This window comes from Coregonus clupeaformis, unplaced genomic scaffold (genome assembly GCF_020615455.1).
Source record: "Coregonus clupeaformis isolate EN_2021a unplaced genomic scaffold, ASM2061545v1 scaf0105, whole genome shotgun sequence".
NCBI classification, from domain to species: Eukaryota; Metazoa; Chordata; class Actinopteri; order Salmoniformes; family Salmonidae; genus Coregonus; species Coregonus clupeaformis.
Window position 1 is genome coordinate 586522 of NW_025533560.1, and position 22722 is coordinate 609243.

At 49.2% G+C, this 22722-nt stretch overlaps 3 protein-coding genes across 4 annotated transcripts in view; all 3 read right to left on the reverse strand.

Moving 5' to 3' along the window:
• The window catches only part of LOC121580541 (ZZ-type zinc finger-containing protein 3-like), a 37246-nt gene extending 35637 nt beyond the window's left edge, over positions 1–1609 (reverse strand). Inside the window, exon 1 of the mRNA XM_041895480.2 lies at positions 1154–1609. Within this exon, the coding sequence (XP_041751414.1) occupies positions 1154–1326 (173 nt within the window). The 5' untranslated portion in view covers positions 1327–1609. The remainder of the gene's footprint in view (positions 1–1153) is intronic.
• LOC121581623 (ZZ-type zinc finger-containing protein 3-like) lies at positions 1382–13444 on the reverse strand. The gene is made up of 5 exons (XM_041897114.2): positions 13379–13444; positions 2211–3443; positions 1836–2138; positions 1544–1582; positions 1382–1450 (listed from the first exon to the last, which is right to left on the reverse strand). Exons 2-5 carry the CDS (start codon positions 3387–3389, stop codon positions 1382–1384), a joined length of 1590 nt encoding a protein of 529 aa, XP_041753048.2. The 5' UTR covers positions 3390–3443; positions 13379–13444.
• A 5121-nt stretch (positions 13445–18565) lies between these two features.
• Positions 18566–22722, reverse strand: part of LOC121580542 (ubiquitin carboxyl-terminal hydrolase 33-like) — a 70333-nt gene continuing 66176 nt past the window's right edge. Inside the window, exons 22-24 of one of the 2 annotated variants that reach the window (XM_041895481.2) lie at positions 21105–21207; positions 19015–19083; positions 18566–18803 (exon numbers count right to left, since the gene is read on the reverse strand). In XM_041895481.2, the coding sequence (XP_041751415.1) occupies positions 18664–18803; positions 19015–19083; positions 21105–21207 (312 nt within the window). In that variant the 3' untranslated portion in view covers positions 18566–18663. Of the gene's footprint in view, positions 18804–19014; positions 19084–20480; positions 21208–22722 lie in introns of both variants that reach the window. The other variant, XR_006658221.1, reaches the window with a different exon arrangement.

Here is a 22722-nt window from a genome sequence, read left to right on the forward strand (position 1 = left end):
CCCCTCCTCCCCTCCTTCTCTACTCCCCCTCCTCTCCTCCTCTACTCCCCCTCCTCTCCTCCTCCTCCTCTCCTCCTCCACTCCCCCCTTCCTCCTCCTCCTCTCCCCTCCCCCTCCTCCTCCTCCCTCCTCTCCTCCTCCCCTCCCCCTCCTCCCTCCTCCCCCCCCCCCTCCCTCCCCCTCTCCTCCTCCACTCCCCCTTCCTCTACTCCCCTCCTCCTCCTCCTCCACTCCCCCTCCTCCTCCCTCCCCTCCTCCTCTCCTCCTCCTCCTCCTCCCCTCCCCCTCCTCCTCTACTCCCCCTCCTCTCCTCCTCCACTCCCCCCCTCCTCCCTCCTCTCCCCCCTCTCCTCCTCCACTCCCCCTCCTCCCCTCTCCTCCTCCACTCCCCCCTCCTCTCCTCCTCCACTCCTCCTCCTCTACTCCCTCCTCCTCTCCTCCTCCACCCCCCTCCTCCTCCTCCTCCTCCACTCCCCCTCCTCCTCTACTCCCCCTCCTCTCCTCCTCCACTCCCCCCTCCTCTCCTCCTCCACTCCCCCCTCCTCCTCTACTCCCCCCTCCTCCTCCTCCTCCTCCACTCCCCCCTCCTCCTCTCCTCCTCCACTCCCCCCTCCTCCACTCCCCCCTGCTCTCCTCCTCCACTCCCCCCTCCTCTCCTCCTCCACTCCCCCCTTCCCTTCTCCTCTCCTCCTCCACTCCCCCCTCCTCTCCTCCTCCACTCCCCCTTCCTTCTCCTCTCCTCCTCCACTCCCCCCCCTCCTCTCCTCCTCCACTCCCCCCCTCCTCTCCTCCTCCACTCCCCCCTTCCTTCTCCTCTCCTCCTCCCCCCCTCCTCTCCTCCTCCTATCCCTCCTTGTCTCCTCCTGCTGGGTTTTTCACGCTCAACAGTTTCCCATGTGTATCAAGAATGGTCCACCACCCAAAGGACATCCAGCCAACTTGACACAACTGTGGGAAGAATTGGAGTCAACATGGGCCAGCATCCCTGTGGAACGCTTTCGACACCTTGTAGAGTCCATGCCCCGACGAATTGAGGCTGTTCTGAGGGCAAAAGGGGGATGCAACTCAACATTAGGAAGGTGTTCCGAATGTTTTGTCCACTCAGTGTGTGTGTGTGTGTATATATATAATCCCATGAACTCCAACTACGTACTCTTTGTTGTGTTTGAGGGTCAGGTGGTCTGACTCAAAGTAATACACATCTGGTTCCTCTTCCTCCTCCTGTTGACTTCCTCCTCCTCCTGGCACCTCCTTCCTGTTTAGAACTCCCTTGGCCCCGCAGAGCTCCCCGTGGCCCCCGCTGGCCCCCCCGTTCCCCTGCTCCATGGGGACAGACAGGGGAGACCCCTCCCTGGCCTGGATTCTGGAGCCGGAGGAGGGATTAGGAGTAGCCGGAGTAGCGTCCAGCTCTCTCCCCGCCTCCAACCCCTCCCACAGAGGGCCGTTGTCCCTGGGAGGGGAGCAGGGTTTGGGGGAGGAGGAGGGGGCCACAGCCTTGCCCCCGCCGCAGCCAGCCCTACGGGGCGAAGTCCTCAGGGTGTACCTGTGTTCGTGGGGCTCTGTGAAGGAGGGGGGCGAGGTGCTGGAGATAGAGAGGGGGTGGGAGGGGTCTGAGGGGGGGTGGGAGGGGTCTGAGGAGGGGTGGGAGGGGTCTGAGGGGGTGGGAGGGGTCTGAGGGGGTGGGAGGGGTCTGAGGAAGGGTGGGAGGGGTCTGAGGGGGGGTGGGAGGGGTCTGAGGAGGGGTGGGAGGGGTCTGAGGAAGGGTGGGAGGGGTCTGGGGGGGTCGGGGGGGCTAGCAGTGGCATGGTGGATTCTCCTGAGTTGTTGTTGTTTACAGCGTCCTGCACCACCAGCGGCATGAACGACCATCCGTTAATTCCCCCGCCGCAACTCTCCTGCTCCTCGGTCGCCGCCACCACCTCCTCCTCGGTCACCGCCACCTCCTCGGTCGCCGTCTCCTCCTCGGTCGCCGCCGCCACCACCACCTCCTCGGTCGCCGTCGCCACCACCACCTCCTCGGTCGCCGTCACCACCACCTCCTCGGTCGCCGTCACCACCACCTCCTCGGTCGCCGTCACCTCCTCCTCCTCGGTCGCAGTCACCACCACCTCCTCGGTCGCCGTCACCACCACCTCCTCCTCCTCGGTCGCCGTCACCACCACCACCTCCTCCTCCTCGGTCGCCGCCACCACCACCTCCTCCTCGGTCACCGCCACCACCACCTCCTCCTCGGTCGCCGCCACCTCCTCCTCCCCGGTCGCCGTCACCTCCTCCTCCTCGGTCGCCGTCACCACCACCTCCTCGGTCGCTGTCACCTCCTCCTCCCGACACACCGAGTCCCCCACTACATCCACCTCCTCCTCTCTGACGGACAGGTGGGGAGTAGAGGAGTCCTCCTCAAAAGAGGCCAAAAGAGGAGCAGGATACTCCCCTGAGTCCTTACCCTCCTCCTCCTGCCCAGGATCAGAGTTTCTAGAAGGCACTATGGGGTCCGGAGGCACCCCCCTCTGGCTGCCGTTCAGCAGTGCTGGACCAGGACCTGGACAGGTGGTGCTGGTGGCAGCGCTGGGACCCAGGGAGTTTGTCTGAGCATCAGGGCTACTGCTGGTCTGCCCCAGCCCGGTACGTGACTTATGGGAGTTGGAGTTCTGGGGCTGCTGAGCATGGCTGTCGCTCTCAATATGGCCGCCGACGTCATCCTCCTCCTCCTCTCCTTCCTCCTTGACAGTCTCTGAGGGGGCACACGGAGAGGCTGCGGTGGAGTTTTGTCTGAGCAGGTCGCCCCCTTCACTGTTCTCCTTGATAGTCGCTGAGGGGGCACACGGGGAGGCTGCGGTGGAGTTTTGTCTGAGCAGGTCGCCCCCTTCACTGTTCTCCTTGATAGTCGCTGAGGGGGCACACGGGGAGGCGGGGCTGTCAGGTTTGGGGGGCGCAGACGGGGGGTCATCCTTGGATCCATGCGACTCCCCAGAGCGGGAGCACCGTTTGGCCCTTTTGAGGATGGGCGAGGCATCCCTCCCCGCAGCCCCCGGCGTCTCCTTCCTCCTCCCCTCACAGTTCTCAGCCTTCTCCGAACCCCCGACCCCTTCTCTCTCTGAGCAGGACAGGACCCTCTTCCTGGGGCTCGCCCATGTCTCCCCATCCACTGAGGTGGCCTTGTGGTGAGCTACCTTTCCCTGGTGAGCCCCAGGCTTCTCTGAGGCACCCGTCTGACCATCCTGCCTCTTCTTGGGGGAGCGTGGGGCCCTGCTGCCGGCGAGGGGCGACCCCTGACCCTCCTCCGGCTGGGCGATACTGCGATTCCTGAGGGTTCGGCCACAGAAGTTCTCGTCCAATCCATTGAGCCCGACCGATGACCTTGTGACGCGCGAGGAACGGGACGTGGCCATGCTACGGCGGGGGGGCTACTGGCGTCTCATGGTGCTGCTGCAGAATGGGGGCACCTGGGAGCATAGAGGAGACAGAGGTTATAAGGCTTCATAAAGGATACATTAGGCTTTGCATTATTCATCTAGGGGCTTAAATCCTAAAGCACATTTAATTGAAAGGGAATTAATCTTTGTAAGCAAAACATGTTTTTATATCAACACAGAGGATAATGCATAACTGAATAAGTTTCAGCGTTGGGAGATGCTAGACTGACAGAGGGTGAATAAGTTTCAGCGTTGGGAGATGCTATACTGACAGAGGGTGAATAAGTTTCAGCGTTGGGAGATGCTATACTGACAGAGGGTGAATAAGTTTCAGCGTTGGGAGATGCTATACTGACAGAGGGTGAATAAGTTTCAGCGTTGGGAGATGCTATACTGACAGAGGGTGAATAAGTTTCAGCGTTGGGAGATGCTAGACTGACAGAGGGTGAATAAGTTTCAGCTTTGGGAGATGCTATACTGACAGAGGGTGAATAAGTTTCAGCGTTGGGAGATGCTAGACTGACAGAGGGTGAATAAGTTTCCAGCGTTGGGAGATGCTAGACTGACAGAGGGTGAATAAGTTTCAGCGTTGGGAGATGCTAGACTGACAGAGGGTGAATAAGTTTCAGCTTTGGGAGATGCTTATACTGACAGAGGGTGAATAAGTTTCAGCGTTGGGAGATGCTAGACTGACAGAGGGTGAATAAGTTTCAGCGTTGGGAGATGCTAGACTGACAGAGGGTGAATAAGTTTCAGCGTTGGGAGATGCTAGACTGACAGAGGGTGAATAAGTTTCAGCGTTGGGAGATGCTAGACTGACAGAGGGTGAATAAGTTTCAGCGTTGGGAGATGCTAGACTGACAGAGGGTGAATAAGTTTCAGCGTTGGGAGATGCTAGACTGACAGAGGGTGAATAAGTTTCAGCGTTGGGAGATGCTAGACTGACAGAGGGTGAATAAGTTTCAGCGTTGGGAGATGCTAGGACTGACAGAGGGTGAATAAGTTTCAGCGTTGGGAGATGCTAGACTGACAGAGGGGTGAATAAGTTTCAGCGTTGGGGAGATGCTAGACTGACAGAGGGTGAATAAGTTTCAGCGTTGGGAGATGCTAGACTGACAGAGGGTGAATAAGTTTCAGCGTTGGGAGATGCTATACTGACAGAGGGTGAATAAGTTTCAGCGTTGGGAGATGCTAGACTGACAGAGGGTGAATAAGTTTCAGCGTTGGGAGATGCTAGACTGACAGAGGGTGAATAAGTTTCAGCGTTGGGAGATGCTAGACTGACAGAGGGTGAATAAGTTTCAGCGTTGGGAGATGCTAGACTGACAGAGGGTGAATAAGTTTCAGCGTTGGGAGATGCTATACTGACAGAGGGTGAATAAGTTTCAGCTTTGGGAGATGCTATACTGACAGAGGGTGAATAAGGGCAGTATCTTTCATCTAGTGCCAGTTCAAATAAATCACTGGACTTTTCAAATGTCAGCTCAGCTTTGATGCTTCGGCTGTGAGTGCTCTGTGTCGGTCTGGGGAAACAAGGAGACTGGATCCCAAATGGTACCCTATTCCCTATGTAGTGCACTACTTTTCGAAGGGCCATAGGGCTCTGGTCAAAAGTAGTGCACTATATATAGGGAATAGGGTGCCATTCTCTGGTCTAAAGTAGTGCACTATATAGGGAATAGGGTGCCATTCTCTGGTCTAAAGTAGTGCACTATATAGGGAATAGGGTGCCATTCTCTGGTCTAAAGTAGTGCACTATATAGGGAATAGGGGGCCATTCTCTGGTCTAAAGTAGTGCACTATATAGGGAATAGGGTGCCATTCTCTGGTCTAAAGTAGTGCTCTATATAGGGAATAGGGTGCCATTCTCTGGTCTAAAGTAGTGCACTATATAGGGAATAGGGTGCCATTCTCTGGTCTAAAGTACTGCACTATATAGGGAATAGGGTGCCATTCTCTGGTCTAAAGTAGTGCTCTATATAGGGAATAGGGTGCCATTCTCTGGTCTAAAGTAGTGCACTATATAGGGAATAGGGTGCCATTCTCTGGTCTAAAGTAGTGCACTATATAGGGAATAGGGTGCCATTCTCTGGTCTAAAGTAGTGCTCTATATAGGGAATAGGGTGCCATTCTCTGGTCTAAAGTAGTGCACTATATAGGGAATAGGGTGCCATTCTCTGGTCTAAAGTAGTGCACTATATAGGGAATAGGGTGCCATTCTCTGGTCTAAAGTAGTGCTCTATATAGGGAATAGGGTGCCATTCTCTGGTCTAAAGTAGTGCACTATATAGGGAATAGGGTCCCATTCTCTGGTCTAAAGTAGTGCACTATATAGGGAATAGGGTGCCATTCTCTGGTCTAAAGTAGTGCTCTATATAGGGAATAGGGTCCCATTCTCTGGTCTAAAGTAGTGCACTATATAGGGAATAGGGTCCCATTCTCTGGTCTAAAGTAGTGCTCTATATAGGGAATAGGGTCCCATTCTCTGGTCTAAAGTAGTGCACTATATAGGGAATAGGGTCCCATTCTCTGGTCTAAAGTAGTGCACTATATAGGGAATAGGGTGCCATTCTCTGGTCTAAAGTAGTGCACTATATAGGGAATAGGGTCCCATTCTCTGGTCTAAAGTAGTGCTCTATATAGGGAATAGGGTGCCATTCTCTGGTCTAAAGTAGTGCTCTATATAGGGAATAGGGTGCCATTCTCTGGTCTAAAGTAGTGCTCTATATAGGGGCTAGGGTGCCATTCTCTGGTCTAAAGTAGTGCACTATATAAGGAATAGGGTGCCATTCTCTGGTCTAAAGTAGTGCACTATATAGGGAATAGGTGCCATTCTCTGGTCTAAAGTAGTGCACTATATAGGGACTAGGGGGCCATTCTCTGGTATAAAGTAGTGCACTATATAGGAATAGGGTGCCATTCTCTGGTCTAAAGTAGTGCACTACATAGGGGCTAGGGTGCCATTCTCTGGTCTAAAGTAGTGCACATATAGGGAATAGGGTGCCATTCTCTGGTCTAAAGTAGTGCACTATATAGGGAATAGGGGTGCCATTCTCTGGTCTAAAGTAGTGCACTATATAGGGAATAGGGTGCCATTCTCTGGTCTAAAGTAGTGCACTATATAGGGACTAGGTGCCATTCTCTGGTCTAAAGTAGTGCTCATATAGGGGCTAGGGTGCCATTCTCTGGTCTAAAGTAGTGCACTATATAGGGAATAGGGTCCCATTCTCTGGTCTAAAGTAGTGCACTATATAGGGAATAGGGTGCCATTCTCTGGTCTAAAGTAGTGCTCTATATAGGGGCTAGGGTGCCATTCTCTGGTCTAAAGTAGTGCACTATATAAGGAATAGGGTGCCATTCTCTGGTCTAAAGTAGTGCACTATATAGGGAATAGGGTGCCATTCTCTGGTCTAAAGTAGTGCACTATATAGGGACTAGGGGGCCATTCTCTGGTATAAAGTAGTGCACTATATAGGGAATAGGGTGCCATTCTCTGGTCTAAAGTAGTGCACTACATAGGGGCTAGGGTGCCATTCTCTGGTCTAAAGTAGTGCACTATATAGGGAATAGGGTGCCATTCTCTGGTCTAAAGTAGTGCACTATATAGGGAATAGGGTGCCATTCTCTGGTCTAAAGTAGTGCACTATATAGGGAATAGGGTGCCATTCTCTGGTCTAAAGTAGTGCACTATATAGGGACTAGGGTGCCATTCTCTGGTCTAAAGTAGTGCTCTATATAGGGGCTAGGGTGCCATTCTCTGGTCTAAAGTAGTGCACTATATAGGGAATAGGGTCCCATTCTCTGGTCTAAAGTAGTGCACTATATAGGGAATAGGGTGCCATTCTCTGGTCTAAAGTAGTGCACTATATAGGGAATAGGGTGGCATTCTCTGGTCTAAAGTAGTGCACTATATAGGGAATAGGGTGCCATTCTCTGGTCTAAAGTAGTGCACTATATAGGGAATAGGGGGCCATTCTCTGGTCTAAAGTAGTGCACTATATAGGGAATAGGGTGCCATTCTCTGGTCTAAAGTAGTGCACTATATAGGGAATAGGGTGCCATTCTCTGGTCTAAAGTAGTGCACTATATAGGGAATAGGGTGCCATTCTCTGGTCTAAAGTAGTGCTCTATATAGGGACTAGGGTGCCATTCTCTGGTCTAAAGTAGTGCACTATATAGGGAATAGGGTGCCATTCTCTGGTCTAAAGTAGTGCACTATATAGGGAATAGGGTGCCATTCTCTGGTCTAAAGTAGTGCACTATATAGGGAATAGGGTGGCATTTGGGACGCATCCCTCATCTCTCAAGGCCTGGTTTCCCAAAAGCATCTTAAGGCTAAGTTCAAGTCAGAACCTTCGTAGGAGCATCGTTACACTTCCGAGCCGTTTCCCAAAACCACCGTTATTAACATTACACTTGAAAAAACGCTCGTAATCTGATGCCCCGTTTACATGGTAACGTATTTCATTACGCCGTACATGAACTTCATGCAATTTAATTCCACTACTGGACGGACAGACTAGTCTCTCGTCAGAGATCGCATTTATTTTGGGAGATTGCAAAATATGACCTTTTCATTCAAGACAGGAGAAACATATTGTTTCAGTTGATAATAAAAGTTAGTTAGTTACTTTTCCCTCATCTTGTTTTTCTAACTTTCTAGCAAGTCAAGCTAACTTAAAGAGCAGCTAGCTAGCTAAAAGCTAGGCTATACTGTAGCTAGCAACCTCCACCTAATAATCATCAAACACAAACGTCATTACCATCACAATAAAGTTGAACGGGAGGCAACAGTCAATATAATTGACTTAACAGCCAATGTTTATTATTTAAACATTACTATAAAAATATTACTCCCGTATAGAAATTGGTAATTGTTTACAAGTTGCTAGCTTTTTTGGATATATCCAAACTGTAGACTAGACAGAAATAGTAGCAAAAGGTGAATGTTTAACTTTTGTTGCACACGTATCCAGTAAAAATGTTGGATTACATAATGAAAAAAGGTTTGACTGCAGAATTTATTAAGCAGCATTGATGCAATGACACTGTCGGTCTGATCGAGGCGTTAACGCCTGCCTCAGATCACTCATAGAACAACTAGCTGGTTCGTTGTTCAATGCTTGTTTTGCAAACTCTACATAAACAATGCTAAACAGCAGCCTCTTGATAGGTGTGCACTGGAATAAAAAGGGTAACTACACCCAAAAATACATTTCTCAAAATGTTTCTCAGACCTCAAAAGTGGTCTCCTGATGTGGTTTAAGCATTGTTGTGGACTTAGAAAATCAACTAAATAGGATGTTCTGGTTTTGAGAGCGAAAACCTGAAAAAACAGGGGGGGGAAATAAAAATCTGGAAAAACACAAAAGGAGAAAATGGAATTTGGAGAGAAAAAATTAACGGAATCAGGCAAAAAATGTATTGGGTAAGCATTAGTATAAGCATTAGAATAAGCATAAGCATTAGCATAAGCATTAGCATTAGCATTAGCCACCTCAATACAGGCAGCCGTAGGTGGTAATATCTCTCTAGGGAGATGATCTGTCGTCAGTATTGTGAATAATTATAATGTCAAGGAAAGATTTGAATCTCCCTTTCTATCGATCCCATCAGTATTGACATGCTCCAACGACACACTTAGTGACCACTCTCTCTAAGTGGTGGTGTTTTGGGAAACGCATGTTACATCTTCGGTCGTTGTAGGAAAAATGCATTGTTTAAAACACTCGTAAGCCTAAATTCCATCGCTATCTGGAAACCACCGGGCCCAGGTCAGCAAGACCTGGGATTCACATACTAACTTTGCCTGCCTAGAGACTAATCAATCACTAATTGATTAGTGGAATCGGGTGAGTAGTGTTAAGGCAAAAATGTGTGTAGCTCCCCTGGACCAGGACTTAGAGAGACTGGCTCCCCAGGACCAGGACTAAGAGAGACTGGCTCCACTGGACCAGGACTAAGAGAGACTGGCTCCCCTGGACCAGGACTAAGAGAGACTGGCTCCCCAGGACCACTCCACTACCCAGGCAGAACACACCGTCTCCACTACCCAGGCAGAACACACCGTCTCCACTACCCAGGCAGAACACACCGTCTCCACTACCCAGGCAGAACACACCGTCTCCACTACCCAGGCAGAACACACCGCTCTCCACTACCCAGGCAGAACACACCGTCTCCACTACCCAGGCAGAACACACCGTCTCCACTACCCAGGCAGAACACACCGTCTCCACTACCCAGGCAGAACACACCGTCTCCACTACCCAGGCAGAACACACCGTCTCCACTACCCAGGCAGAACACACCGTCTCCACTACCCAGGCAGAACACACCGTCTCCACTACCCAGGCAGAACACACCTTCTCCACTACCCAGGCAGAACACACCGTCTCCACTACCCAGGCAGAACACACCGTCTCCACTACCCAGGCAGAACACACCGTCTCCACTACCCAGGCAGAACACACCGTCTCCACTACCCAGGCAGAACACACCGTCTCCACTACCCAGGCAGAACACACCGTCTCCACTACCCAGGCAGAACACACCGTCTCCACTACCCAGGCAGAACACACCGTCTCCACTACCCAGGCAGAACACACCGTCTCCACTACCCAGGCAGAACACACCGTCTCCACTACCCAGGCAGAACACACCGTCCACTACCCAGGCAGAACACACCGTCTCCACTACCCAGGCAGAACACACCGTCTCCACTACCCAGGCAGAACACCCGTCTCCACTACCCAGGCAGAACACACCGTCTCCACTACCCAGGCAGAACACACCGGCTCCACTACCCAGGCAGAACACACCGTCTCCACTACCCAGGCAGAACACACCGTCTCCACTACCCAGGCAGAACACACCGTCTCCACTACCCAGGCAGAACACACCGTCTCCACTACCCAGGCAGAACACACCGTCTCCACTACCCAGGCAGAACACACCGTCTCCACTACCCAGGCAGAACACACCGTCTCCACTACCCAGGCAGAACACACCGTCTCCACTACCCAGGCAGAACACACCGTCTCCACTACCCAGGCAGAACACCGTCCACTACCCAGGCAGAACACACCGTCTCCACTACCCAGGCAGAACACACCGTCTCCACTACCCAGGCAGAACACCGTCCACTACCCAGGCAGTCAAGCAGAGGAACAGCGGACATGACAACACACTATCACTCCATCAGTCAATAACTGACTCTGATGCCTGTCTTAAAATAGGGAACAGAGTACTGTGTGTGATCATTTCATTGCCTTCCTGTGGTATGACGTGATACATTGTATTGTCATTCAGACCTAACCTTCCTAAACTTGTTGTGAGAGCTGACTGAAGTGTACCATACATAGTAGTTATTAGTCTTGGCTACACCCAATAAATCTGGCAGCAGGGGACTGGTCGGGACAATATCATCACGCTGACATTGAGGGGAGGTATAATCTCACAGAGAAATGGCACCCTATTCCCTATATAGTGCTCTACTTTTTACCAGGGCCCAATGACCCGTAGGCCTCTCCATTCCCTATATAAACCCTAGAACACTACTTTTGACAGGGGTCATTTTATCCACTGCCTTCTGCCTGTCCCACTGTAGAACACAGACATCTTGACATCAATAACAGGGGGACAAAGTTCCCTTGCTGCATAAACTTTCTCCTCATATCCTTCTCTATATGTCACTACAACTCTTGTAAAGCCCTTGACAAAGAAACAATAGCCTTTCACTGGACTTAGCCACTCCCCTTTCTACAAGGCTCTTAGAATATGCCTGTGAATAGGCTAAATCAGTGCTTCTCAAACTATGGGTCTAAATAGATACTTTATTAAACCCAAGTGTATCAACTATATTATAAAACACAATGACTGTGCACTATCCATAGTTGTTCAGTCTGTCAATAACACATGAATCTGTACTTTGAGGCATTATGCAGGGAAGGGATGGGCAACTGGCAGCCATAACGTTCCTCACAATGTGCACTACTTTTGACCAGAGCCCTAAGCACTAATTTTGACCCGGGCCAATGGGGATCTGGTCCAAAGTAGTGCACTACGTAGCATGGAATAGGATGCCATTTCAGACACAGCCTCTGTTTGGCAAGTTCAGCTGGCCTAGCCAACGGTCCGGGGCAAATGTCTGGTTCAGCTGGCCTAGCCAACGGTCCGGGGCAAATGTCTGGTTCAGCTGGCCTAGCCAACGGTCCGGGGCAAATGTCTGGTTCAGCTGGCCTAGCCAACGGTCCGGGGCAAATGTCTGGTTCAGCTGGCCTAGCCAACGGTCCGGGGCAAATGTCTGGTTCAGCTGGCCTAGCCAACGGTCGGGGCAAATGTCTGGTTCAGCTGGCCTAGCCAACGGTCCGGGGCAAATGTCTGGTTCAGCTGGCCTAGCCAACGGTCCGGGGCAAATGTCTGGTTCAGCTGGCCTAGCCAACGGTCCGGGGCAAATGTCTGGCAACATGTAAACATTAAAAGGCATCAGCAGCTACAAATCTAGAAAGGAGATCATTCAATGATTCAAAGTGTAAGTTTTCCATGTCAAGCCTAAATTACTTCATGCCCAGGGCGCGTTGCATGACATCAACTTTAAATGGACACGTGCTTCCACTAGCTGAACATGCACTGGCTTTTCTAATTCTCCCCGTCCTGACAGTCCTGCTGCTTATCCAATACATGTTTGCTAACGTTAGCTAGCGGGGTTTTAAAACCCTGTAAACAAATAAAGTCACAACAACAAAACTCATTAAACCGCGTGTGAAAGGAAAGCTGATAGCTAGCTACCTTGATTGGTATAGGAAACGGTGGAGTAGCAGATAGAATTTGTGATCCAACTTCACCAATTCAATAGAGTAAACAATGGGAGTATTTAGTTTGTCTTTACTTCACCATATATCTCCATTCAGCAGGCCTTACTGACTACACCAAATCCGCGGATTGGCATGGCACTAACGCCAACAGGCAGGGAGCACCGGGGAACCCCAGCCTGCAGAACACAAGCCCGAAGTTGTACAACTCTGGTACGCGGGGGGTCTAAGTAGTTCGTTAGCTAGCTCCAAATACGTTAACTAACGTTATTATTTTTTGCAAGGCGAACTCGGCTAACTAACTACTCCATGGTAGTGTGTTTATCTTATACCAATGCAAACTACTACGCTAGCGTTAGCTGGCTAACATGAGCTGGAGTGTGTAGCCGCTATCGGACCGTTAGCCCACATGCTAACCAACCCATAAAAAGGCTGCAGAAAGCAGACAAAATGTGCAAGCTTTGGTCGCACCCTACAGCATTATGCACCATAAAGTCTTTGCTGCTCCCAACTAATTTCTGCCCTTCTCTTCCGTTAAGTCGCACAGTTTGCAGGTGGCTGGATAACAAAAACGTTAACTAACCAGTTAGCTTTGTTTTATTACATGAAATAAAACTAGCTACGTTAGCTAGCTAACTTAGCGTTTAGTTACATTGGCGCACCGGAGCTACCGAATTCAGTGGTTATATATCAGTCTTACTAGTCGTCAAATAACGGGTAGCTAGGGAGTAATGGTTTAAATGCAAATTAAAGTATTTGACAAACTAGCCAATACTAAAGCAAGTTAGTTGATAATCGCATAGCTGAACATTGGTAGCTAACGTTAGTTGATGGACATTAGCGGTTGCCAAGCTAACGTGAGCTAGCAGGGATAGCCACGCAAAGCTAGGCCAAAGATGTGTAATAACAGAATAGTTCCATCTGTGGCTAGGCTAACCGCTGCTAGGCTAACCGCCGCTAGTAGCCGATTGTTCCGACCAACAACTTTCCTAAAGCATTCGCATACATAACCGACTCACTATTGGTCGACTTGACTAAAAAATGTCCAGTACATAACAAGACTACGCTTCACTTCTGATCACAGTTGATTGCGACCGACTAATCGTTTATTGAAAAAATTGTTTATGAAGCTAGCTAGAGAATTTCACTCACCTCACTTCCACAAATCGTGTGCTGCACACTCGGCAGCAGCCATGTTTTCTATCCAGTCAACTGGTCCGTGTGTGTGTGTGTGTGTGTGTGTTGCCTGGTTCCACAACTTGTCAAAAATGCAACACTACATTTGTCCTGTTGCAAGGAGAACAGTAAAGACATCTTTGGCCCCTGAACTAGGCTGTGTGTAGCCCGGGCCATCAATGCCATGTCTCACTTGAAAGTCATCTATAATTTTACCAAATGCACATTTTATAATCATTCAAAAATACATATTTATTATTTATCTCAATGAATCATTATTCATAATCCAGAAATAAAGGGTCCCTTATAATGAAATTAGTATTTCAGAATCTTATTACATTTACATTTACATTTTAGTCATTTAGCAGACGCTCTTATCCAGAGCGACTTACAGGAGCAATTAGGGTTAAGTGCCTTGCTCAAGGGCACATTTACGTCATTTAGCAGACGCTCTTATCCAGAGCGACTCACCAATTGGTGCGTTCACCCTATAGCCAGTGGGATAACCACTTTACAAATTTTTTTTGGGTGGGGGGGTAGAAGGAGATGGAGATTAGATGATTAGATTATTAGATGGAGATGTTCCGATTAGTTGGTAAAAAAAAAAAGGTTTTGGTCCACAATTCAATTAAACATAAATGTCCATACAAAATGTTCAACTTTGATCTTAAAACCATAACATGCACTGCAATAACTATTATTCCAATTAAGTTGCTGGGTAAACAAACTGGTGAAGAGAAATCATGTTTGGGTTACACTGTTCTCTTTCATCATCAGGGTTTAATATAATCATAGAATCATAGAACCAGAATCATATCAGCCATTCAGAATCAGAACAGATGTGTTTAGTTTAGTAATCAGAATGCATTCATCATTATGCATTATTCCATATAGTACACATACCTACAGCATTCTTCACAATGCTACTTCGGTCTTCAGTGACCACATACCATAAGCAACACCATACCCTTATACACAAGTTAATGCTTTCTTCCATTGACAAAACTGATGAATATTATGATTTGATAGCTTATGTAATTCTGTACATTTCAAAGACAAAAGATAGCCACATAAGTTTGTGATTAATTGTGTACATATTATGCAGTGAGTGAGCAGCTTTACATGCAATTTAATGTGATATCTGTGGCCAGTAAGGTTTTCAATCATTTGTGCGTGTCAGGGTTGGGGTCTATACCCATTTCAATTCAATTCCACATTTTTCTCACAGAGAATCATTGAGGAAAATTGGATTTGGAATTTCAGTTTACTTCCTGAATTGAAATGGGATTGACCCCAACCCTGGCTGAGTGAGTGGGGGTCCCCTCTAAAGCATGTCTTCTGAATGCTCTGGGACTGCCTGCCACAAACTTTATTCAAAAAGTCTATTAACATCATATGGATGCCTCCCAAATGGTACTATATTCCCCATTGGGTCCTGGTCAAAAGCATCGCACTATATAGGGATATATATTTTTTTTTTTATCCCACCTTTATTTAACCAGGTAAGCCAGTTGAGAACAAGTTCTCATTTCCAACTGCGACCTGGCCATAGGGTGCCATTTGGGCCAATGTGGGGTGAATACAGCCCAAGTGCTGGGACTGTCTATTCATTAGTCACACCATGTTTATGCAATGGAAAACAAGAGTTTATATTGGACAACTTCAGATAGGTGGATCCCTACCAGTTTCATTCCTTTTGCTTCCTTTTCGATCCTAGTGAATACACCCCTGGAATCACTAGTACATTCAAATACACATTTACATTTACGTCATTTAGCAGACGCTCTTATCCAGAGCCACTTACAGTTAGTGAGTGCATACATTTTTTTATACTGCCCCCCTTGGGAATCGAACCCACGACCCTGGCGTTGCAAGCGCCATGCTCTACCAACTGAGCTACACGGGGCCCCACATCAGACAATGTGTGAGCATGCCACGTATCTTAACCAGACTACAGTACAAAACATACCTGTCCTTCCTGAGACTACTTAAGTTTACACAGGCTGCCCAATTCTGATCTTTTGCCTAATTAGTGGTAAAAGACCTGATCTGATTGGTCAAAAGACCAATTAGTGGAAAAAGATCAGAATTAGGCTGCCTGTGTAAACAGTCTTAGCAGTGTTTCCCCTATATTCATTTAGTTGCCACCACTCCAAAAAAAAACAGGAGAATGTAAAGTCCTCCAAACGTCATCATGGTGGTATGGGGGCTGGTATGGCGTCATCATGGTGGTATGGGGGCTGGTATGGCGTCATCATGGTGGTATGGGGGCTGGTATGGCGTCATCATGGTGGTATGGGGGCTGGTATGGCGTCATCATGGTGGTATGGGGGCTGGTATGGGCTGGGGGCGTGGCGTCATCATGGTGGTATGGGGGCTGGTATGGCGTCACTGGTGGTATGGGGGGCTGGTATGGCGTCATCAGGTGGTATGGGGGCTGGCGTCATCATGGTGGTATGGGGGCTGGTATGGCGAAGGTGGATGGGGTGGTATGGGGGCTGGTATGGCGTCATCATGGTGGTATGGGGCTGGTATGGCCCATTGATTAGAGCGTTTGAGTCACTCCGATGGCAGAAGAACACAGTATAAGCCATGTCAAAATCTGTAGCATTGCAGGAAATGAGCTTTAAAAACGGCTACATTTTGTCTGCAAACGAGAGGAGGGCCTCTAGAATGTGTGGACGGAGATTTCTCTTCTTCACTTTATGGAAAAGTAAGAGCTTGAACAAGCTTCCTGCCATCCAGGACCTCTATACCAGGCGGTGTCAGAGGAAGGCCCTACAAATTGCCAAAGACTCCAGCCACCCTAGTCATAGACTGTTCTCTCTGCTACCGCACGGCAAGCGGTACCGGAGTGCCAAGTCTAGGTCCAAAAGGCTTCTTAACAGCTTCTACCCCCAAGCCATAAGACTCTTGAACAGCTAATCAAATGGCTACCTGGACTATTTGCATTGACCACCCCCAATTTTTACGCTGCTGCTACTCTGTGTATTATCTATGCATAGTCACTTTAATAACTCTACCTACATGTACATATTACCTCGATTACCTCGACTAACCAGTGCCCCCTGCACATTGACTCTGTACCGGTACCCCCTGTATATAGCCTCCCTACTGTTATTTCCCATTGACTCTGTACCGGTACCCCCTGTATATAGCCTCCCTACTGTTATTTCCCATTGACTCTGTACCGGTACCCCCTGTATATAGCCTCCCTACTGTTATTTCACATTGACTCTGTACCGGTACCCCCTGTATATAGCCTCTCTACTGTTATTTCACATTGACTCTGTACTGGTACCCCCTGTATATAGCCTCCCTACTGTTATTTCCCATTGACTCTGTACCGGTACCCCCCTGTATATAGCCTCCCTACTGTTATTTCCCATTGACTCTGTACCGGTACCCCCTGTATATAGCCTCTCTACTGTTATTTCACATTGACTCTGTACCGGTACCCCCTGTATATAGCCTCCCTACTGTTATTTCCCATTGACTCTGTACCGGTACCCCCTGTATATAGCCTCCATGCTGTTATTTCCCATTGACTCTGTACCGGTACCCCCCTGTATATAGCCTCCCTGCTGTTATTTCCCATTGACTCTGTACCGTACCCCCTGTATATAGCCTCCTACTGTTATTTCCCATTGACTCTGTACCGGTACCCCCTGTATATAGCCTCCCTTACTGTTATTTCCCATTGACTCTGTACGGTACCCCCTGTATATAGCCTCCCTACTGTTATTTCACATTGACTCTGTACCGGTACCCCCTGTATATAGCCTCCCTACTGTTATTTCCCATTGACTCTGTACCGGTACCCCCTGTATATAGCCTCCCTACTGTTATTTCCCATTGACTCTGTACCGGTACCCCCTGTATATAGCCTCCCTACTGTTATTTCCCATTGACTCTGTGCACGGTACCCCCCTGTATATAGCCTCCCTACTGTTATTTCCCATTGACTCTGTACCGGTACCCCCTGTATATAGCCTCCCTACTGTTATTTCCCATTGACTCTGTACCGGTACCCCCTGTATATAGCCTCCCTACTGTTATTTCACATAGCCTCTGTACCGGTACCCCCTGTATATAGCCTCTGTACCGGTACCCCCTGTATATAGCCTCTGTACCGGTACCCCCTGTATATAGCCTCCCTACTGTTATGTTATTGTTGCTCTTTAAGTATGCAGACCCATGAACCACTTCGGACCCTCATGATGAGTTCCGATTTTTGTGGCCCCCACCCCCATTTAAGTTTCCCATCCCTGATATAGAGTGACTTTGTCTCAATTTTGGTCCAAACCCCCCCCACTGTATTCAGGAAAAATCATTTTACCTCCACACAAAATTAATAAACGCTTGGTTCTGGAAATTACCGGACACAGTTTTCATGTATTATTCTACAGTGCTACTAGAAATGATATGTTTATACATTTATGTACATACATGTCATCATGTTATTTTCAGACATGTTTATTCCTTCTGCCCAGTTGTCAAGAAGGGCTGTCATTTTGTGGTGGTCAAGGTTAAGGAAGGGAAGTCCTTTTGCTTGAATGCTTTTTAAATAAAAAGTCAAGTGCAAAATAAAAGGCTTTAGTTGTTGTTGTTGTTTTACTCAGGGCTGGCATTGGTAGTTACTGTTAGGGGGTTGGTAGTTTCCTGTTAGGGGGTTGGTAGGTAGGTCGTTTCCTGTTAGGGGGTTGGTAGGTAGGTCGTTTCCTGTTAGGGGGTTGGTAGGTAGGTCGTTTCCTGTTAGGGGGTTGGTAGGTATGTCGTTTCCTGTTAGGGGGTTGGTAGGTAGGTCGTTTCCTGTGAAGGGGTTGGTAGGTATGTAGTTTCCTGTTAGGGGGTTGGTAGGTAGGTCGTTTCCTGTGAAGGGGTTGGTAGGTAGGTCGTTTCCTGTTAGGTTGTTGGTAGGTAGGTAGTTTCCTGTTAGGTTGTTGGTACAGTAGGTAGGTAGTTTCCTGTGAAGGGGTTGGTAGGTATGTAGTTTCCTGTTAGGGGGTTGGTAGGTAGGTCGTTTCCTGTTAGGTTGTTGGTAGGTAGGTCGTTTCCTGTTAGGTTGTTGGTACAGTAGGTAGGTAGTTTCCTGTGAAGGGGTTGGTAGGTAGGTCGTTTCCTGTGAAGGGGTTGGTAGGTATGTAGTTTCCTGTTAGGGGGTTGGTAGGTAGGTCGTTTCCTGTGAAGGGGTTGGTAGGTATGTAGTTTCCTGTTAGGGGGTTGGTAGGTAGGTCGTTTTAAACGTAGCATGTCTCCACCTATATCTTCTCCTTAGACTGTGAGGAGGCCTCTGGTTCGGGGTGAGAGACGTTGGGGTGGACTGTTACAAGCGGACCCCCTCCGTGGATGGAGTGGAGGAAGTTCCACGTCTCCTCAGAGATCTGTCCTGAGTCAGCTCCTTGAGGGGGTAGCACACAGATTTAATGAGACTGAAATAATGTAAACATTTAGTAGCTTTTCAGAAGGATTTATCTTGATCAAGTGTGTCCACTACAGTTCCATCAGCCTCACACAAATACATAAACAGTCGTCAAGTTAGGACATTAAACAAGCAGGGTATTTAGATTTAGAAAAGACAGAACGAAGAGTTGACTGGGTCAGGCTGTTACCTTGTTTGAGTGTTAGATGGCCATTCTTGTTTATCGCGATCTTGGAGTTATCGATTGGTCCCGGTGGATCTTCAAGGGAGAGGGAAATAAATTATTATGACACATAAAATGTCATCTGTGAGTCATGGAAATACTTTTAGCAGACATCAAAACATTTGAATTGGGATTTGTCCTAAATGAATTGACTGCCATTCACAGCCAGATGAAGGCAGCCCGCTATAACATTTTATAGCACATTACAGCACTCCTTTTAACAAACATTTTACATTTACATTTTAGTCATTTAGCAGACGCTCTTATCCAGAGCCACTTACAGTTAGTGAGTGCATACATTTTTCATACTGGCCCCCCCGTGGGAATTGAACCCACAACCCTGGTGTTGCAAGTGCCATGCTCTACCAACTGAGCTACAGTGTGAGGCTATAGGGGTGGAGACTCCAAAGCCCTTCTAATACACTATATATACAGCAGTATGTGGACACCCCTTCAAATTAGTGGATTCGGCTATTTCAGCCACACCCGTTGCTGACAGGTGTATAAAACCGAGCGCGCACGGCCATGCAATCTCCATAGACAAACATTGGCAGTAGAATGGCCTTACTGAAGAGCTCAGTGACTTTCAACGTGGCACTGTCATAGGATGCCACCTTTCCAACAAGTCAGTTCGTCACATTTCTGCCCTGCTAGAGCTGCCCCGGTCAACTGTAAGTGCTGTTATTGTGAAGTGGAAACTTCTAGGGGCAACAACGGCTCAGCCGGGAAGTGGTCGGCCACACAAGCTCACAGAACGGAACCGGCGAGTGCTGAAGCGCGTAAAAATAGTCTGTTCTCGGTTGCAACACTCACTACCAAGTTCCAAACTGCCTCTGGAAGCAACGTCAGCACAATAACTGTTTGTCGGGAGCTTCATGAAATGGGTTTCCATGGCCAAGCAGCCGCACACAAGCCTAAGATCACCATGCGCAATGCCAAGCGTTGGCTGGAGTGGTGTAAAGCTCACCACCATTGGACTCTGGAGCAGTGGAAACACCTTCTCTGGAGTAACGAATCACGCTTCACCATCTGGCAGTCCGACGGACAAATCTGGGTTTGGCGGATGCCAGGAGAACGCTACCTGCCCGAATGCATAGTGCCAACTGTACAGTTTGGTGGAGGAGGAATAATGGTCTGGGGATGTTTTTCATGGTTTAACTCCATATTAATGCCCATGATTTTGGAACGAGATGTTCGACAAGCAGGTGTCCACATACTTTTGGTAATGTGGTGTATCTGTTTAGCCAATCACCATTATCCTTTGACGAAGCCCTCCCAGGTTTTGTCTAGAAAGGATACAGGTTTTGTCAAAATGTACTTTTCACAGCAGGTTAGGAGAATTAGGTTAAGGTTAGGAAAAGGTTAGTTAAATACTTGACGTCAATTTTACAAAAGCTGTATCCCATCTCCCACTCTCTGAACCAACCACTCACCATTGTCCTTTCCCTTGACGAAGCCCTCCCACTCTCTGAACCAACCACTCACCATTGTCCTTTCCCTTGACGAAGCCCTCCCACTCTCTGAACCAACCACTCACCATTGTCCTTTCCCTTGACGAAGCCCTCCCACTCTCTGAACCAACCACTCACCATTGTCCTTTCCCTTGACGAAGCCCCCCCACTCTCTGAACCAACCACTCACCATTGTCCTTTCCTTTGACGAAGCCCTCCCACTCTCTGAACCAACCACTCACCATTGTCCTTTCTCTTGACGAAGCCCTCCCACTCTCTGAACCAACCACTCACCATTGTCCTTTTTCTTGACGAAGCCCTCCCACTCTCTGAACCAACCACTCACCATTGTCCTTTCCCTTGACGAAGCCCTCCCACTCTCTGAACCAACCACTCACCATTGTCCTTTCCCTTGACGAAGCCCTCCCACTCTCTGAACCAACCACTCACCATTGTCCTTTCCCTTGACGAAGCCCTCCCACTCTCTGAACCAACCACTCACCATTGTCCTTTCCCTTGACGAAGCCCTCCCACTCTCTGAACCAACCACTCACCATTGTCCTTTCCCTTGACGAAGCCCTCCCACTCTCTGAACCAACCACTCACCATTGTCCTTTCCCTTGACGAAGCCCTCCCACTCTCTGAACCACTGCATGCTGATGCAGTATATGATCAGTGGAGACTCCTCCTCTTGGAACGCCTTGTTCAGCTGAACAGAGGGAGGAGGGGGGGGGGGGGGGGAGGAGAGGGGAGAGGGGGGGAGGGGAGGAGAGAGGAGAGGGGGATGGGAGGAGAGGGGGGGAGGAGAGGGAGAGGGGGGAGGGGAGAGGGAGAGGGAGAGGAGGGAGGAGAGGGTGGAGGGGAGGAGAGGGTTGAGGGGAGGGGGGGGGAGGAGAGAGGAGAGGGGGGAGGGGAGGAGAGGGAGAAGAGCGAGGGAAGAGGAGAGTACGGGAAGAAAGAGGGTTGAGAGAATAAGATTATAATTTCAATTAATTGAGAACATTCATTTATCTACCAGTCTCCTCCTCCTATTTACCCCTGGGATCTCTACCTCTCTGTCTCTCTGTCCCTCTGTCCCTCTCTGTCTCTCTCTGTCCCTCTCTACCTCTCTGTCTCTCTGTCCCTCTGTCCCTCTCTGTCCCTCTCTGTACCTCTCTGTCTCTCTGTCCCTCTGTCCCTCTCTGTCTCTCTCTGTCCCTCTCTGTCTCTCTGTCCCTCTGTCCCTCTGTCCCTCTGTCCCTCTGTCTCTCTCTGTCTCTCTCTGTCCCTCTGTCCCTCTCTGTCTCTCTCTGTCCCTCTCTACCTCTCTGTCTCTCTGTCCCTCTCCCTCTCTGTCCCTCTCTGTCTCTCTCTACCTCTCTGTCTCTCTGTCTCTCTCTCTGTCTCTCTCTCTCTCTCTCTCTCTCCCTCTCTCTCCCTCTCTGTCTCTCTCTCCCTCTCTGTCCCTCTCTACCTCTCTGTCCCTCTCTCTCCCTCTCTGTCTCTCTGTCCCTCTCTGTCTCTCTGTCCCTCTCTGTCTCTCTCTCCCTCTCTGTCTCTCTCTCTCCCTCTCTGTCCCTCTCTCTCCCTCTCTGTCCCTCTCTGTCTCTCTCTACCTCTCTGTCTCTCTGTCCCTCTCTCTCCCTCTCTCTCCCTCTCTGTCCCTCTCTGTCCCTCTCTGTCTCTCTCTCCCTCTCTGTCTCTCTCTCCCTCTCTGTCTCTCTCTCCCTCTCTGTCCCTCTCTCTCCCTCTCTCTCCCTCTCTGTCCCTCGCTGTCTCTCTCTACCTCTCTGTCTCTCTGTCCCTCTCTCTCCCTCTCTGTCCCTCTCTGTCTCTCTCTACCTCTCTGTCCCTCTCTGTCTCTCTCTACCTCTCTCTACCTCTCTGTCTCTCTCTCTCCCTCTCTGTCCCTCTCTGTCTCTCTCTACCTCTCTGTCTCTCTCTGTCTCTCTCTGTCCCTCTCTGTCTCTCTGTCTCTCTCTACCTCTCTGTCTCTCTCTCCCTCTCTGTCCCTCTCTGTCTCTCTCTCCCTCTCTGTCTCTCTCTACCTCTCTGTCTCTCTGTCCCTCTCTCTCCCTCTCTGTCCCTCTCTCTCCCTCTCTGTCCCTCTCTGTCTCTCTCTACCTCTCTGTCTCTCTCTCCCTCTCTGTCCCTCTCTGTCTCTCTCTCCCTCTCTGTCTCTCTCTACCTCTCTGTCTCTCTCTACCTCTCTCCCTCATTCTTTGTGCAGTTAGTCAGTCAGTCT